At 44.5% G+C, this 16,449-nt stretch overlaps 1 protein-coding gene and 1 pseudogene across 1 annotated transcript; both read right to left on the minus strand.

The window, feature by feature from the left end:
• Positions 1-1,910: 1,910 nt before the first annotated feature.
• Positions 1,911-4,342, minus strand: LOC114449450 (DCN1-like protein 1; annotated as a pseudogene).
• A 2,442-nt stretch (positions 4,343-6,784) lies between these two features.
• On the minus strand, positions 6,785-13,673 carry LOC114449722 (coiled-coil domain-containing protein 39-like). Its single transcript, XM_028427548.1, has 21 exons — positions 13,468-13,673; positions 12,929-13,048; positions 12,705-12,851; positions 12,461-12,619; positions 12,281-12,373; positions 12,040-12,168; positions 11,759-11,950; positions 11,571-11,674; positions 11,345-11,477; positions 10,988-11,182; positions 10,723-10,890; positions 10,507-10,644; positions 10,136-10,344; positions 9,940-10,063; positions 9,698-9,857; positions 9,482-9,588; positions 8,728-8,868; positions 8,403-8,582; positions 8,225-8,313; positions 7,132-7,280; positions 6,785-6,804 (listed from the first exon to the last, which is right to left on the minus strand). Exons 1-21 carry the CDS (start codon positions 13,573-13,575, stop codon positions 6,785-6,787), a joined length of 2,865 nt encoding a protein of 954 aa, XP_028283349.1. The 5' UTR covers positions 13,576-13,673.
• Positions 13,674-16,449: the final 2,776 nt, after the last annotated feature.

The raw sequence follows: 16,449 nt of genomic DNA on the forward strand, positions 1-16,449 counted from the left end.
AGCACAGGAGTAGCCACTGTAAAGGATAATATGTGGTAGGCACAAATAAAGATAAGACTGAACTCCATGAGAAGAACTTATTGCCTACATTTTGGTGGAGCCTGAACCCCCTTAAGAGCAACAGAGGCAAGAAAAATTCCCTTTTAACAGGAAGAAACCTTGAACAGGACCCGGCTCATAAGGAAGAACCTTCCTGCTGACAGTCGGCCGGGTGGAGGAGAAGAAGAGGGAGACAGGACAGAGAGGATGAAGGAGAGAGAGAGAGAGAGAGAGAGGAGCAAACATGCACAGACATCATACATTACCCAGATAGCAAACCTTTTGGCTGTGGCTTGGCATACATCTGGCATTTTTTGGTTGTGTTTTGGCACAGCATAAAGGCTTTGGCCAAACTTTGGCATGGTTATGGATTACCATAAAAGACACGAGTTATGGCATATGTCTGGTTTGCCAAAACCCTGGCATTTGGCTTCATTGTGGTGTGGTTATGGCTTACCTTAATACATCAAAAGGCGCCAACGGTATTCCATCATATGGCTGAGTTATGGCATATGTCAAGTCAACCCAAAGATTGTGTAAAGAGCGGGACAGCATCGTGACGTATTCGGGTTGCATTTTGGCATCTTTCTGGCAAGCCAAAAGACTGACCGATGCTACTAGCGTATCTCTTCATGATACCGTAACGAGAGGGGCATGGAGCAGAATTTCAACGGCAGGAATTTCCGGATTCGTTCGACCCCGTTGCCAGCAACGTTGAACGTTGGAAAAGATAGACCCAGTTTGAGTAAGTTGAGTAAGTTTTGTACATTTATTTTGAAGTGTAAACTATTTGTTGCTAATATCCGTGTTGATCGATAAAATGATTTATTATATATATACGTGTACACAATATAGTAGACAGCAGGGTGGTAGTTGGGGTGAGAGAGGAGGATGCAGAGGATAGTGGTGATGATTGACTGTGGCAACCCCTAAGGGAACAGCTGAACAGAGATGAAGAAGGATGATTCAATCCTATTCAATACTGTCTTTACATATTATTTACATAATATGTGTATTTCAATATGTATGCAATTACAGATAATAATAATTGTTATTATTTTCACAGCCAACAAGAGGGAAGAGAAGAGGAAAGTGAGGTTCCAGGCCCATCTGGGCTCAACGCTGAGGCATCACCTCTCCTTGTTGTTATTTTTATTTTCTTTACCTAATATTTGGTTGGACTTTCATTAATGTACATTAGTTATTAGTTATTATAATAAAAACTACTCTATTTGGAGACAAAATCATACATTTTGATGTTTTTTTCTATTGATTTTACACTGTGCATAATGGTAGAAGTTGATGAAGTGCAAGGTAAATTCATACCCAAAAGCTCCAGTAGATGGCAATAGACTAGTGAAATGGATATAAATTGTATTTTCCAGCCAGTTTCCACTGGAAATGAGTAAGCTAGCTATAGCTATAGTAACCTATTTGGCAATGTGGTGCCAAATTGTGCCAAACTGAGTGTCCGCCTGGTGATATCCTTACTAAAACCTTTGTGAAGGCTTTGCTCTTTGTTCAAATTCTATCAAATTTGGTATATTTGTAGCCAAGGAATAGCTGAATGTGATCAATGGCATCTGTGTACATAGAATCATTGTTAGCATAATGTTTTCCTCTGTCAAATAAGAAAAAAACTCAGGCGAGGATAAAATTGTTACATTTCTCCTGTAGTTTTTTCTAATTTACTCAGGCATACTAATAGACACAATATTTTAAACACTGGAAATGCATTCTCTGAGGTCCCTAGATGTCCCTAGACACCAAGAACATGCATATGCACATTATTATTGTGGTGCATTTCCTCATTTTCTTCGGGAATGTCTTTTTAGGTGATTTTTTCTTTTAATATGGCCAGGGTTTAAAGGGTTAATTGGCTTCAGTGCAAACACAAGCCCAATACTTTAGATAAAAGTTCCAAACCATCAAAGTTGACCACAAAGAGATATATATATGTACAAACACATATATTCTCTATATATAAAGTCTCTGTTGTGTAAAATATTCAGTCCTGAGGGTTGAAAAGGCAACATAATTCTCAGTTCAGTGCGGTCTTCTTCTCCTCCCTTTATTCTCCCGCCGTTTGAAACCTTATGTGGATGTTCCTTCAGTGAGAGCAGCCCTTTAAACTGCTGTGCTTCTGGTCCCGATGTGTGGCCGTGCAAATTCCACAAAGTCATCAATAAGGACGGGCCACGCTCCTGTTAAAGAAACAGACTCTTGTATTATTGGTTCACAATATTATCATGGATAATAAATGATCGCAGTAAAAGCTCTTTTGACGTAAGCCACCCACACACCTTCCTCATCATAATTTGACATGTCATCTGTGATCATTGTGCTGAAGTCTAGTAAGAGATTCCAGGTGTCCTTAGGAATCGATCTTTTGTGGTGCTCCTGAAAGAGACATAAAGCAAAGCTTATAAATCATAAGGATTAGTCCCATGATTACATCACCTCAAGTTTGTTTAACTCACAACTAAAAACTTGTTCCACAACTCCAAGAACTTGAATCTTCCAGCCAATACTAAATTCCAATATGCAATTGCCATCTCTAAATCTGTAATTAAAAAAAACACACACACACAAATGAATAAAGAAATAAATGGAATTAAGAAAAGAATAGATAGCTGTGAATGAGCAATAAGCAATAACATGAGTACTGAAAGATTCTTACCCAAACCTTTCTGGCCAGGATTTTTGGCAAAATTAAATGTAAACTGGTAAAAGTCCTTAAATTTTCCTTGGTCCTTTAACTCCTGCTCCATCTTTGGCAGCTGAGCTTTTAACTTCTCTATGCTGTCACACCTGTGGAAGCATTACATCACACAATTTTGTACATACACAGTACCACTGACTTATGTGACATCTTCCAAAAACATCCTGTAACTTCTACTAGGGAACTTTTAGCAGCAAACTTATAATACACATGATTTCATATTGTTAACAAGATAGAATAGATCTATATGTATAGGTAAACAAATGTATATAAAGATAGAAGCTAGCGTTACGGTACATAAGCAATGCTTTTTTTTTTAAACCATGTTACTCTTGAGTGTGTGTTGTGAATGTTGTGAATGTTGTGCTGCTTGTAAAGAAACAAGCCGAATTTGTGGCTGAGGTGGCAAAATGTCACTGAGTTTACAGAGATGCACCAGAAAAAGGATTTGTTAAGAGTCATCTGACCTTGGGGTGAGTGCTGACTGCACCTTTTTTTCCACTAGTTCTCTACACACCCAGTTCACCATTCTGTGTGACAGGTATGGTATTGGAACAGTGGGATATTTTGTTACACTTCTGAGCCAGCAGTGGAGGCAGTCACAGTAAAGAATGGCTGTGACAAAAAAACCTACACAAGCCAACTGACACACCAGCACACCCCTGATTACATGATCCAAGAATGCCTGTAAAAGCACACTCATACTTGTTTTGTTTGTGAAAGAGTGAAGATAGGCATACACAGCATGAGCAGGTGGCCTTCATAGCAGCATTAAAGTGCAAAATCTGTGAAAGAGGTTATTTACCTCAAGCCCACTGTAAACAGATCTTAGTGGGTTTTTTTGTCCAGGCACTTAAGTAACCAACAAGCCTGCATTAATGCCATTATTAATATAACTGAAAGTATTGTAATCCATCTCACTCGCTCTTTATACATATTTACATCAACTTCCAACAATTTGAATTATGGTTGTCCTCTTAATTGTGAGTATATAACGTTTGAATGGTTGAATTTGGTGAAGAATGGAAGAACAGTTTGTTTCCCCCCTTCATCGTTACCCCTGTTCTGCCATGCCATCCATGAACCCCCGTTTTTGATAACTCGCATTGGGTTGCTGCCCTGAACTTCCAGGCTATAAGGAGGACACTTATACTGGTCGGGTCCAAACCCAGGTCATCACAGAACTGCTGGATCCCATCGATGCCTATCTTGTTGTCATCATGAGGATCTGCATATAAGAGCACAAAGAGTCATTTGATTGACAAGTGATTCAGGGACAACTTTTACATTTGTAAAATGTAACTTGTACATTTAAAAGTGTATTACAAAATGAACATTTGCACACAGTATTGTAGTGATGCATTTCCTACCTCTGTATCTGTTGTAGAGCTGTTCAAGCCTCTTCTTGTCTAAAGCTCCCTTTAAATTTGAAACGTAGAGCTCTGGGTTTTGGAAAAACTTATCTGTGGCAACATCTAGTTTCCAGTCATTCTGTGACAGGCAAGTCACCGCAATCTTCTCATTGGATTGTGTGAAAATCATAAACTGACGAACTTTATCCTTCTGTGAGGACTTCAGCTTGACAGTGCAGTTGGCATAATGTAAACAGGAATGGTTTAACTTATAACAGCTTATTGAGACTGGTATGAGAGTGCAAAAGATGTAATGGTGCAAGACAGTTGGCATAATGTACAGTCCATGATTGGTTTAAGTTATAGCAGCTTATATGAGACTGGATGACATGACTAAGGTGCAAGCGAATACACAGGGTAAAGTGGCTGGTGCAAAGAGTTCCTTTTTGTTAAAGTGGCTGGTACAAAGAGTTCCTATGTTGGTGGGGGGTCAGGGAAGGGGGAGAAAGTGGGGCACAGCAGGGAGAGAGTTCAGCTTCCTGACAGCCTGGTGGATGAAGCTGTCCCTCAGTCTGCTGGTCCTGGCCCAGAGGCTGCGCAGTCTCTTTCCTGATGGCAGCAGACTGAAGAAGCGGTGTGAAGGGTGGGTGGGGTCTCCTGTGATACGGAGGGCCTTTCGGGTGAGACGGCTGTCGTAGAGGTCTTGGAGGGAGGGGAGAGGGACGCCGGTGATCCTCTCAGCTGCTCTCACTATGCGATGAAGCGTCTTCCTGCAGGTGGCGGTGAAGGCTCCGTACCACACAGTGATGCAGCTGGACAGGATGCTCTGAACAGCCCCTCTGTAGAAGGTGCACAGGATGGAGGGAGGGGCTCTGGCTCTTTTGAGCTTGCGGAGGAAGTAGAGGCGCTGCTGTGCCTTCTTGGTCAGGGATGCAGTGTTGTTAGTCCAGGAGAGGTCCTCAGTGATGTGCACACCCAGGAACTTGGTGCTGCTCACCTGCTCCACAGCAGCACCGTCGATGGTCAGAGGGGTGTGCCGACTGTGTTCTCTCCTGTAGTCCACAACCATCTCCTTTGTCTTCTCCACATTCAGGGAGAGGTTGTGGTCTCTGCACCACTCGGCCAGAAGGTGCACCTCATTCCTGTAGTTTGTTTCATCTCCACCGGAGATGAGACCCACCACAGTTGTGTCGTCCGCAAACTTCACAAAGATGTTGTTGTTGTGTGTTGGCGTGCAGTCATGGGTCAGCAGAGTGAAGAGGAGGGGGCTCAGCACACATCCTTGGGGAGCCCCGGTGTTCATTGTGATGGTGCTGGATGTGTTTCTGCCGACCCGCACTGTCTGAGGTCTCCCGGTGAGGAAGTCCAGCAGCCAGTTGCACAGCAAGGAGTTCAGCCCCAGCTGGTCCAGTTTGTTGATGAGCTGCTGTGGGATGATGGTGTTGAATGCTGAGCTGAAGTCTATGAACAGCATTCGAACATATGAGTCTTTATTTTCCAGGTGGGTGAGGGCTGTGTGGAGTGCTGTGGAAACAGCATCATTGGTTGACTGGTTGGGCCGATATGCAAACTGGAATGGGTCCAGAGAGGGAGGGAGGGCCGTCTTGATGTGTTTCATGACTAACCGTTCAAAGCACTTCATGATGATGGGTGTGAGTGCTACTGGACGGTAGTCATTGAAGCAGGCGGGGGTGGACTTCTTTGGCACAGGGATGATCGTGGTGGCTTTGAAGCAGGTGGGGACAACAGCCTGGCTCAGTGAGATGTTGAAGATGTCTGTAAACACCTCAGCGAGCTCCTCAGCACAGTCTCTGAGCACACGGCCAGGTATGTTGTCAGGACCAGGAGCTTTGCGTGCGTTGATCTGGCTGAGAGATGTCCTCACGCTGGCTCGGGACAGGGAAAATACCTGGTCAGTGGGAGAGGGTGTGATCTTTTGTGCAGGGGTGCTGTTGAGTGCTTCAAAGCGTCCAAAGAAGTCATTCAGCTGGTTCAGCAGAGAGCTGTTGCTGTCACAGGTCCGTGGAGGGGGCTTGTAGTCCGTGATGGTCTGTATCCCCCGCCACAGGCTCCGGGTGTCTCTGCTGTCGCTGAAGTGGTGGGCAACCCTCCTGGAGTACTGCCTCTTCGCCTTCCTGATGCCACGGGACAGGTCAGCTCTGGCTAACCTTAGGCTGGTCTCGTTGCCTCTTCTGAAGGCAGCGTTCCTGGCCCTCAGCAGCCTGTAGACCTCCCCTGTCAGCCATGGTTTCTGACTGGCTCGAATGCTGACTGTCCTGGTTTCAGTTACATCATCAATACATTTGGTGATGTATGCAGTGACAGTCTCTGAGTACTCCTGGAGGTCAGTGCAGTTGTTGTGGGTTGCAGCCTGCTTAAACACATCCCAGTCTGTTGTGCTGAAACAGTCCTGTAAAGCTCCTGTGGCTCCCTCCGGCCACACTCTCACTTCTTTTCGGACTGGTTTGGCAACTTTTACCCTGAGGGTTTGTCCTGAATACTTTTTTTTCTAACCCGTTTCTGCTTCAAAGCACTGATGGTCATGTTTTGAGAGAGATTGTGGCGGTTCTTAGGAGCCTTACGAAACATGTTGTCTGCTGTATTTTTAGCCAGATGCAGGAAGTCAGTCCGAGCTGGGGGTGGAGGCATTAGTGACGTCATATTAAACTGTTCATCCTTCAGACTTGCTTTCTTTCACAGCAATAAACACAAATATCTCTTGGCTGAAATAACACAAATATTTTTTTATACTATACAGATTAAATACTATATTCTCTCTCCCGTCCTGTCCTCAGCTTCTTCCTTTGCCGTCTTCTCTTGAAGCCTGGAGAGTGTGTGCTTCATCCTTCAGTGTGAACATGCCGCTCCGCTCCCATGTTAAAATGGCCGACTTCACAGCACAAAAGAACATGTTTACAGCCTCCCATCTCCTCTCTGTTTACAAAGATCAGCTAGTAAAGATGAACACAGCATGCTACAGGTTCCTCTTTGTGCTGCTGTCGCTCTTTGTGCTGCTGCCGCTCTTTGTGCTGCTCCCTGAGCTGGAACGTCTGGAGGTGGTGAGAGGAGAGGAGGTCACAGGCAGATTCAAGTCCAGTCCCACCATCTTCACTGTGGGGGGCTGTGGAGCAGAGGCTCCACGGCTGCTGGCTGAGGATGCAGGAGGTCTACAATACAGGCAGAGCACAATAAATACACAGAGGAAGAGTGGTGTACTAAAATATCCACCTCACTCCTTATACTCTGTTTATAGTCGTATTCATCTTGTGCATTTTTATCACCAACACCTTGCTGCTGTGGAGCTGACTGACTGTTAAAGGTGAACTGTTATCAGTGTAGTATTCTAGTGTGACCCATTTCAGGGTAAGTCTGACCTGGAAGTGGTCGAGCTGCGGGCAGAGTTTGTCCTGTAGCTCCGCTGGGAGGAAGGAGTTGAAGGAAGAGGTGGAAGAGACAGATTGTCCTGTGAGGGGTAATAGAGAGGAGCATTAAAGGTTAAGCTGCTGTGGCTGCATTAGTCCTGCTGTTTGAGCTGCAGGTCATGCAGGACAGCACGCCGTCTGCCTTGTTGTACAGCAGATCCCTCATACGCTCCACCTCTAGCTTCATAAACTTGTGCTCCACCATGCTGTCCTGATAGGTAACCCATGAGTTTAAAATCACAGTGCATACAGCCTTTCTGTCAGGTCGATTCTCAGCTTTGAGGAAAAACTACTTCAGTTTGTTTGCATTCATTTAAGTTGCTATAGGATGTATTGACCTTCCACAGTGACACATGATGGTGATCACAGGTACCTGTTTCCTCTGTCGGACGTTCTTCAGGTTCAAGTCCAGTCCCACCATCTTCACTGTGGGGGGCTGTGGAGCAGAGGCTCCATGGCTGCTGGCTGAGGATGCAGGAGGTCTACAATACAGGCAGAGCACAATAAATATACAGAGGAAGAGTGGTGTACTAAAATATCCACCTCACTCGTTATACTCTGTTTATAGTCGTATTCATCTTGTGCATTTTTATCACCAACACCTTGCAGCTGTGGAGCTGACTGACTGTTAAAGGTGAACTGTTATCAGTGTAGTATTCTAGTGTGACCCATTTCAGGGTAAGTCTGACCTGGAAGTGGTCGAGCTGCGGGCAGAGTTTGTCCTGAAGCTCCGCTGGGAGGAAGGAGTTGAAGGAGGAGGTGGAAGAGACAGATTGTCCTGTGAGGGGTAATAGAGAGGAGCATTAAAGGGTAAGCTGCTGTGGCTGCATTAGTCCTGCTGTTTGAGCTGTTTGAGCCGTTCTGCACCTGCAGGAAGTATTTCTCCAGCGCCGGTCTGACGTCTGGGTTTTTCTCCATGGCCTCATTCAGCATCTTGTCAATAACCTTGTTAAATTCCTTCATCTCTGTCACTTTAATGTCCTTCTCTTCCAAAGTCTCACTCTTGGTTTTTTTGGCTGAGCGGATCTGTTTGGTCAGCTTGGAGCACTGGAAAACAGCAGGACATTACAGAATTAAACATGACTGAGGCAATAGCCAGGGTTCTGTATACACACACACACACACACACAACACCCCCTGTGTTTACTGCCGCGTCATGAAATGACTTTAGAATAAGCGGTTGATTTTAAACCTGTTTTGTGGCTCTGTCGATTTTCTCCTTCTGAACAGTGATGTCTTTGTTCAGTTTCTCCAGGAGTGTCTGATTTATTCTCATCTTTTCTCCCTCCTCTTGCTCCTCTTGTTGCAGGTTCTGCAGAGTCTTGTTCCTTTCCTGGAAACAGACACACACCCATGAATACACTAAAGCTGAACATGCACATACACAGAGATTCATACAAGATCAATGTCAGGCAGATAGTTTAAACAAGTTTATTTTTGGCTTTCACAGGGGCGCTACATAATACACCCTCTGTATTTCCTGTAGTCTGTAGTATTGTGCAGTGATGGCTGCACAAAAGAGATGCACCTTTAGGCCACATGGTCTGTGGGCGACTTCTACAAAGAAGGGAGCTGTGTGCTCCATGGGTGCTGGACTAAGTGTGTAAATGATTGATTCTCTAACTTGGCCCAAAGCATATCCATCACTGTGTTGCAGTGATAATAACTGACTTCCTGGTTACAAACATAATATCGTATCTGATGATTTTGAATGAATTACTATTCACATGACTAAAGTTCTTTTACCTGTCTGTAACAAAATTGTAATTTAACTATTACTGCCTGCTGAATGTTGACCATTATGCTAATGATATATGAGCTAACAAAGTATTTGCATGGTTAAGATCCAGTTAATCCAGAATCAGTCTGAATGTAACCTGAGCCGTCGAAGACTAATTGCTTCGTTCTCAGTGATCTTCTCTACACTGGCTATAAATAACAATAACCTGCATGTCCTGTTGGAGCTCCTGGATCTGTCGTTTGTTATCCTTCAGCTTCACTTCAGCAGCTCTCAGCTGCTCCTCCAGCTTCAACTTCTCCTGATAGTCCGGACCTAAAACGAAAACAAATTACATTGTGGCCAATGACAGCTGCCGCCATCATTTAACAATCAATCAATCAACAAGTATACAGTTGAAGAGGGCTGTCGCTGGTTTACATACTGGATTCTTCAGCTTTGTTGAAAGATTTGCGGTATACAGAGTTAGAGTTGCTGAACAGCTGGTTGGTGTTCTCCAGAGCGCTGTTTTCCTGCTCCAGCTTGTGGATTTTAGCATCCAGCTCATCACCCTTCTGCTTAAGTTCCCCTTTCTCTTGTGCAACCTGGTGAAAAGCACACACAGGTGATGCAAAGGTCTGGAACCATGGTGTGTGCTTCAGTAGACTATGTGTGAAGAGCTCCGACCTTAGTGATGTAGTAAGCCTGTGAGTGCTCCCCCTCCGCCTCAGGACCTGCCTTGGTCAGGGTCACAACCTCAAAACGTTTCTTCAAAGTTTCAATCTTGGACAGTTTCTCATTGAGTTCAGCACTGAGATACAATGATTGACATTAAGTGATGTGACAAACCTTTGAGAACTGAGTGATTTGTTTTTTTTTTTACCTGAGTCTCTGCCTCTCCTGTTCACCGAGCTTCAGCTGCTGGCTGAGCATTTCTTTGTACACCTTGATCTCATCCTCCCTCTCTTTCATAGCTTTCTGCAGGTTCAGCTTCCTCTTCTCCAAAGACAGCACGCGGTCTGCCTTGTTGTACAGCAGATCCCTCATACGCTCCACCTCTAGCTTCATGAACTTGTGCTCCACCATGCTGTCCTGATAGGGAACCCATGAGTTTAAAATCACAGTGCATACAGCCTTTCTGTCAGGTCGATTCTCAGCTTTGAGGAAAAACTACTTCAGTTTGTTTGCATTCATTTAAGTTGCTATAGGATGTATTGACCTTCCACAGTGACACATGATGGTGATCACAGGTACCTGTTTCCTCTGTCGGACTTTCTTCAGGTCCTTCTCACTGGTACTACAGAACAAGTTGAGCTCCTCCACTTTGTCGGTCAAATCTTTCTTCTGAGCTGCAGACTTCTCCATCTCCTTCTTCTGGCAGCGAATATGAGTCTGCCAGACACCAAGATTTATCTCAGTATATGTCAGAGGTTTATAGAAAAGAAAAGCCAAGTATATTATCAGACTGACCTCAGACTCTTTGAGCATGTCAGTGAGCATCTTAGCTGTGGTTTTTTTCTCCTCTAGGTGTTTGGTCAGCTCAGCAATCTTCACATCCAGCATTTGTTTTTCATCTGATGGAATGTCATCTCCTCGCAGGCGTTCCAGTTTTTTATTCAGTGCATTGTTCCGACTGTCCTGCACAATGAAGGGGACAAACAAATACTGTCAGCATTTGTGTTGCAGAGTGGAGCACAAGACATAGGAAGGCTGGGTAGTGTTTTGCTAAACGTGCCACTTTTCTCAAGATGGTCTGCTGCCTTGTAACTTCCTCCTCCTGTTTTTTGAGCTGGTTATGCAGGCGCACAATGGTGGATTTACTCCTTGAAACTTGCGCAGCAGAATCCTCCTTTTTCATCCTGACAGCCTGCAGGTGCTCTTTATGGTGAGACAGCTCTGAGTTGTAGTCACGCAGCTGGATGTCCAACTCCTGGAGTGAAACACAGGCATGGAGTTACAGAGAGGAAATAAGTTTCTGCCACCGTGTGACCAAATGTAGCAAACCATAAAAAAACAGATGATCAAAGAGAGGGGCTGCAAAAATACCCAGTGATAAAGAACTGAAAGGGTCCGACAGGCCATCAATGCTCACCTTACTGGCCTGCTCCTCATCTCTGAGGAACTGCTCCATCTGTGCTGCTCTCTCCTCCTCACTGAGGGCAGTCTGAGTCACAACCTTCAGTTTCTCCTCCAGCGCAGCATTGTGGATCTTGGCTTCCTTCAGTCTAAAATACACAGAAACATAAAACAGACATTGTGTAGTACATTACCACAGCTCCAGTCAATACACACACAGAGCCCTGCTGTGATACACTGACTTGTCATTGTAGTCCTGGATGTCCTTCTTCATCGTGGATATGTGGGACGTCAGCATCTTCACATCAGAGGTTTTTCTCTCTAGGTTGCCTTTGCAGCTTTTCAGCTGCGGGACACACAAGAGTCAGTTCACTCGCACTTATAATAATATCAATATGAAGGCAGTTTATTATTAGTCCACATTCAGCACCTCATCCTGCAGCCTGCCAAAGTCACTCTCCTGCCCCTTCAGCTCCTGCCGCAGTTTTACTGCCTGTTTGTTGGCCACCGCTGACTTCCTCTCGGTTTCTTTCCTGTTGTTCCTCTGGATCTCCATCAGGTGCTTCTTCTCTGCAATGGCGGCCTTCTTTTCCCTCAGCTTCTGGTTGGCTTGGGCAAGTTGCTGCAATAATAATTTAAAAGAAAACACTCTCCTGTGTGAATTCACTCTAGAATGAATGACCAGTAGATGTTTAATGTCCCATGCTTTACCAGTGCACACTGCTGCATCTCAGCATCCTGTTGCTTCATGTACTTGATAGTGTTTTCCCACAGGTGGGTAAGCTGCTGTGTCTCCAGGTGAGCCTGCTGCAGATTCTCTGTCACCTTATCCAATGCAAGCTGGTACGACAGCAGAGGGATTTTAATGGGAAACCACAACTGCCATACTAACATTTGTTTACACATACTGTTAGTAATAACACCATGGATGTGCTGTGTTTTTACACATTACCTGGGCTAATTTTGTCTCAGTCTTCTCTTTATCGAGTGCTTTGAGCTTTTCATTGGCCTCCACAGACTTCTTCTCTATCACCAGAATGAGCGACTGCACCAGGGGAGGTTAGACAGCTGTTAGTTGATGATAACTCAAAGCTGTAAGTGCTGCAGAAGAGAGATGTTTTCATCTCTTTACCTTGATCCTCTGCTCATCTTGCTGAGCGTATTTGTTGATGGCCATCGTGTCCTCATATTTGCCTGCTGACTCCTCCAAAAAGCAATCCATTGTCTGCTGGTCCCAGTTCATCTGCTGCCTGAACTCCTCCAGCTTCTGTTTGGCCTTGAAAATGTTGTTCTGGGGATACAGATACATGTTATTGTGGCATCACAATCCATAGCTACTTCTCTTTTCTATTTTTTTATTCATGAAAGGCTCTGACCTCCAGCGTGTTTTTCCTCTCTCCTAAGGAGCTGAGCTCATTCTCCATCTTAGCTGTGTCCTGAGTCAGGCGGCTGGTTTCTCTCTCCGCGAGGGCTGTCAGGTGTTTCTCTAACTCTATCTCTCTCTCCTTTGCCTCACACAAAGCCTAGACAATACAAATAATACACACTGCATAACCCACCACAAAACAAACATATCACAACTCATAGATACAATACTGACCTCAGTGTTTTCCAGCTCTTCTTTAATATTCTTTAGGTAATTGGCCATGTTCTTCTTTTGTTCCTTGTTTTTCTCCAGTTTGTCTTCCAGTTGTGTCCGCTCTCTCTCTTTTCTACAAATCTGTTGACATCATCATGACACAGCACACAGTGAATCAAAATTCAGATACCGAAAACTGATGTGCAATAACATTAAGAAAACGCAATCTAAAGTGTAAAGGGAGGACGTTTTGTCCATACATACATATCTGTCACTTAACAAGAAAAAAAGATTCAAATGTCACATTTTATTTGGAAATTTCAGCTGTGCCCGGAATTTACAGGTGCTCTCAAATATTTAAAATAATGAATTGAACAGTGACCCTGGTGTCACTGCAGGAGGACCGTGTGCACAACCTGCGCTCAGTCAAAACAAACCTCATTACAACATTATTCTTCAGTGAGTAATTTTAAACGACCCACACGATGACACCCAAAAACAAACAGAGAAAAGGAAGCTAAACATGTGCCATTAAACATGTTAATAATAAGTTTCCTCACCTCCTCCAGTAAGGCTTTGTTTTCAGCGTTGAGCTCAGGGACAGCATAACGGCTATCCCACCCCACTTCAGCCAAAACTGGGTCGAGAACTCCAGACATAATTTCCATTTTAACACCGTGCCTGACAAATGCTATGGAAAGCAACAACGCAGTAATTCTCAGCAATATGTCTTGACTCCGGCTTTATACAGCGTCTGTGTGTCGGTTGCTATGGTTCAGGTCTGTTGTCAGTTGCCCCTAGCAACCACACGTTCCGCATGTCGCCACAAGGAGGCAGCGCGAGACCAGAAGTAATGCTTCCGGTCAGCTTGTAAAATACATTTAATGTATACTTCATCTCCAAAATCTTCTACATATTTATCCGTGTCAATCTTTTGCCTGGTGCACGTTTGTTCATATTGTTTTCTAAGTAGTTGTGTATTAATATTTAAATTGCACTTCATATTGGTAGTAATCATGACGGTAAACATATTAATATTATGATGTATAGTATTTAGATAATATTATAATACAATAGTATTTATATCTGCAAAGAAGAAGACTACCGGTATAAACCATATATGGTTTCCACGGCAACGGACGTCACGTGTGTCGGGGTGAAAATCCCCCTGTTTCCTTCTGCTCACCCCCTGAATTAGTTTGTAAGGAAGGAGCGGATAAATTCTGGTCTCAAAATTATAATTTATTAAACAATGAGGCAAATTCTGAGTCGCAGAGCTCTGGGTTGTTGAGATACAAAGAACAAGGCAAGAACAACCATGAACAACAAAGAACAACTCATCAACAACCACTGGACATGGAATTCACACATAAATATACCCATGGGCGTTCCCGCCTGCCGGCCAACAGGGACATCTACTATCCCCCTGCAGACCCTGGGTCATACAGCGAATAGAGTATATATACATTCAGTATCCTCGAATTACTTTGATTTTCTATCAAATTTCCTAACACATAAACACTTATGAAATTCACATTATTAAGTGATAAACACATATAAACATGAATACTTTAAAAATAAATTCTTTCACCCTACACGTGTCGCCTCATCAAGCTGTCATTCATTTGGCAGCTACTTGCCAACTATTTGCTAGGCTATATGCTACATGCTAACGTTAACTGTCACATCAAGACAGCAGATTGACGTCACCGTCAGCTAAATGACGACTATGGCTACAACTATGGCACCTTAAGGTGCCATTGAGCTGGGCTCTGGGCGACATACGCGGTTGCCTGGGGCGCCACCTCCTACAAATGTAGCTGCCAGTTTGATCTCCGTCACACCGGGGTTAAGTTCCTGCAAACTTTTAGCCACATTTCCACCTCCACAGACAAAACAACAACTAACAAACAACTTCTTCTCCTTCATCGTCGGGTTTCAACAACTGTAGCTTGAGTTCTTTAACGATTTAAATGCGAAATTATTCAAACTCAATCACAAAGATTTATAACCTTTAATACAATTTTATTTTTTACTTTAACGGGAAGAAAAACGATGTCAAAACACTAATATACCAGAGTATATGCCCTGTTTTTATCATTAAACAGTTACTTATATTTTCTTATACATTTTGCACCCGCACTGTTGGTAGTTTCCGCATTGGGGTAGTTTCAGAGCAGTAGAGTAACACAAAAAGCATAACTGACACAAATAATGGCTGGATATACTTTTGTGGGGTTTATTTTGATATATCTCTTTCCCATAGAGGTAAACGGCAGCACGCAGTTTGTTTGGAACTATTGAGGCTTACATGAACCACGTGATCACTGTAGCGGTGACATCAAAGCTTGACGCAACTCTCTCTCTGCTTACTTCCGGCGCTGGTGGAGACCGGCTGCTGCTTGCAACGGCTCCTGCTTACTGTCTCTTTTTTTCCTACTTTTTGCTATTCTCCACTTTTATTCTCGCTGTTTTTCTGCTTCTTCAACAACTTCCAGAGCAACAATGCATGAAGCGGCTCGTGTTGTTTACAGTAGGGAACAGCTGATTGCGCTGAGTAGCGCTGTAGTGTTCCCCAGGGACAGACACCAAATACCCCCGGAACTGGTTCGGAAGTCCCACCGTGGTTGCAGTGCGGGGAAGAAACGTCGAGATAAGAAGAGATGCTTCAGACCGGCTCTCCCCACCGTCACTATGGGAAATGTGAGATCTCTTCCCAATAAGATGGATGAGCTAGCGGCACTAACTCGCCATCAGCGTGAGTACATGGAGAGCAGCGTCCTTCTGTTCTCCAAGACCTGGCTCACACAGAACATCCCGGATTCTACTCTTCTGCTTGAAAACTTTCATCTGCTGCAGGCGGACAGAATGGCGGACAGCGGTAAGGGAAAAGGAGGGGGGCTGGCTGTGTATGTGAACGTGAGGTGGTGCAAACCGGGACACTGCACTATTAAAGAACAACTGTGCAACAGGGACATCGAACTGTTAGCAGTTAGCATGAGGCCTTTCTATCTACCACGGGAGTTCTCACATGTGATTGTAACGGTGGTGTACGTCCCTCCCTCTGCTAACGCAGACACAGCTTGTGACACCCTGCTCTCAGTCACCAGCAGGCACAGCACCCACAGGCCCTCTTCCTCATCTCTGGAGACTTTAACCACGCGTCTCCCTCATCTGTTCTGCCCACATTCACTCAGTATGTCACCTGCCCCACTAGAGACAATAGAACACTGGACTTGCTTTATGCCAACACCAAGGAGGCATATTCTGCATCCCCCCTCCCTCCCCTGGGAAGAGCTGACCATAACATAGTCCATCTGCAGACTGTGTACACTCCTGTTGTGCACAGGCAACCGGCGGTCTCACGCAGAATGAAGAGATGGACCGAGGAGAGTGAGGCTGCTCTCATGGACTGCTTCAACACCACTGTGTGGACAGAGCTTTATGACCCACATGGGGAGGACATCAACACAATAACAGACTGCTTAACGGACTATATTAACTTCTGCGTTGAGAACACTCTTCCTTCCAAGAAGGTACGG

This window comes from Parambassis ranga, chromosome 17 (assembly GCF_900634625.1).
Source record: "Parambassis ranga chromosome 17, fParRan2.1, whole genome shotgun sequence".
In the NCBI taxonomy this organism is placed as follows: Eukaryota; Metazoa; Chordata; class Actinopteri; family Ambassidae; genus Parambassis; species Parambassis ranga.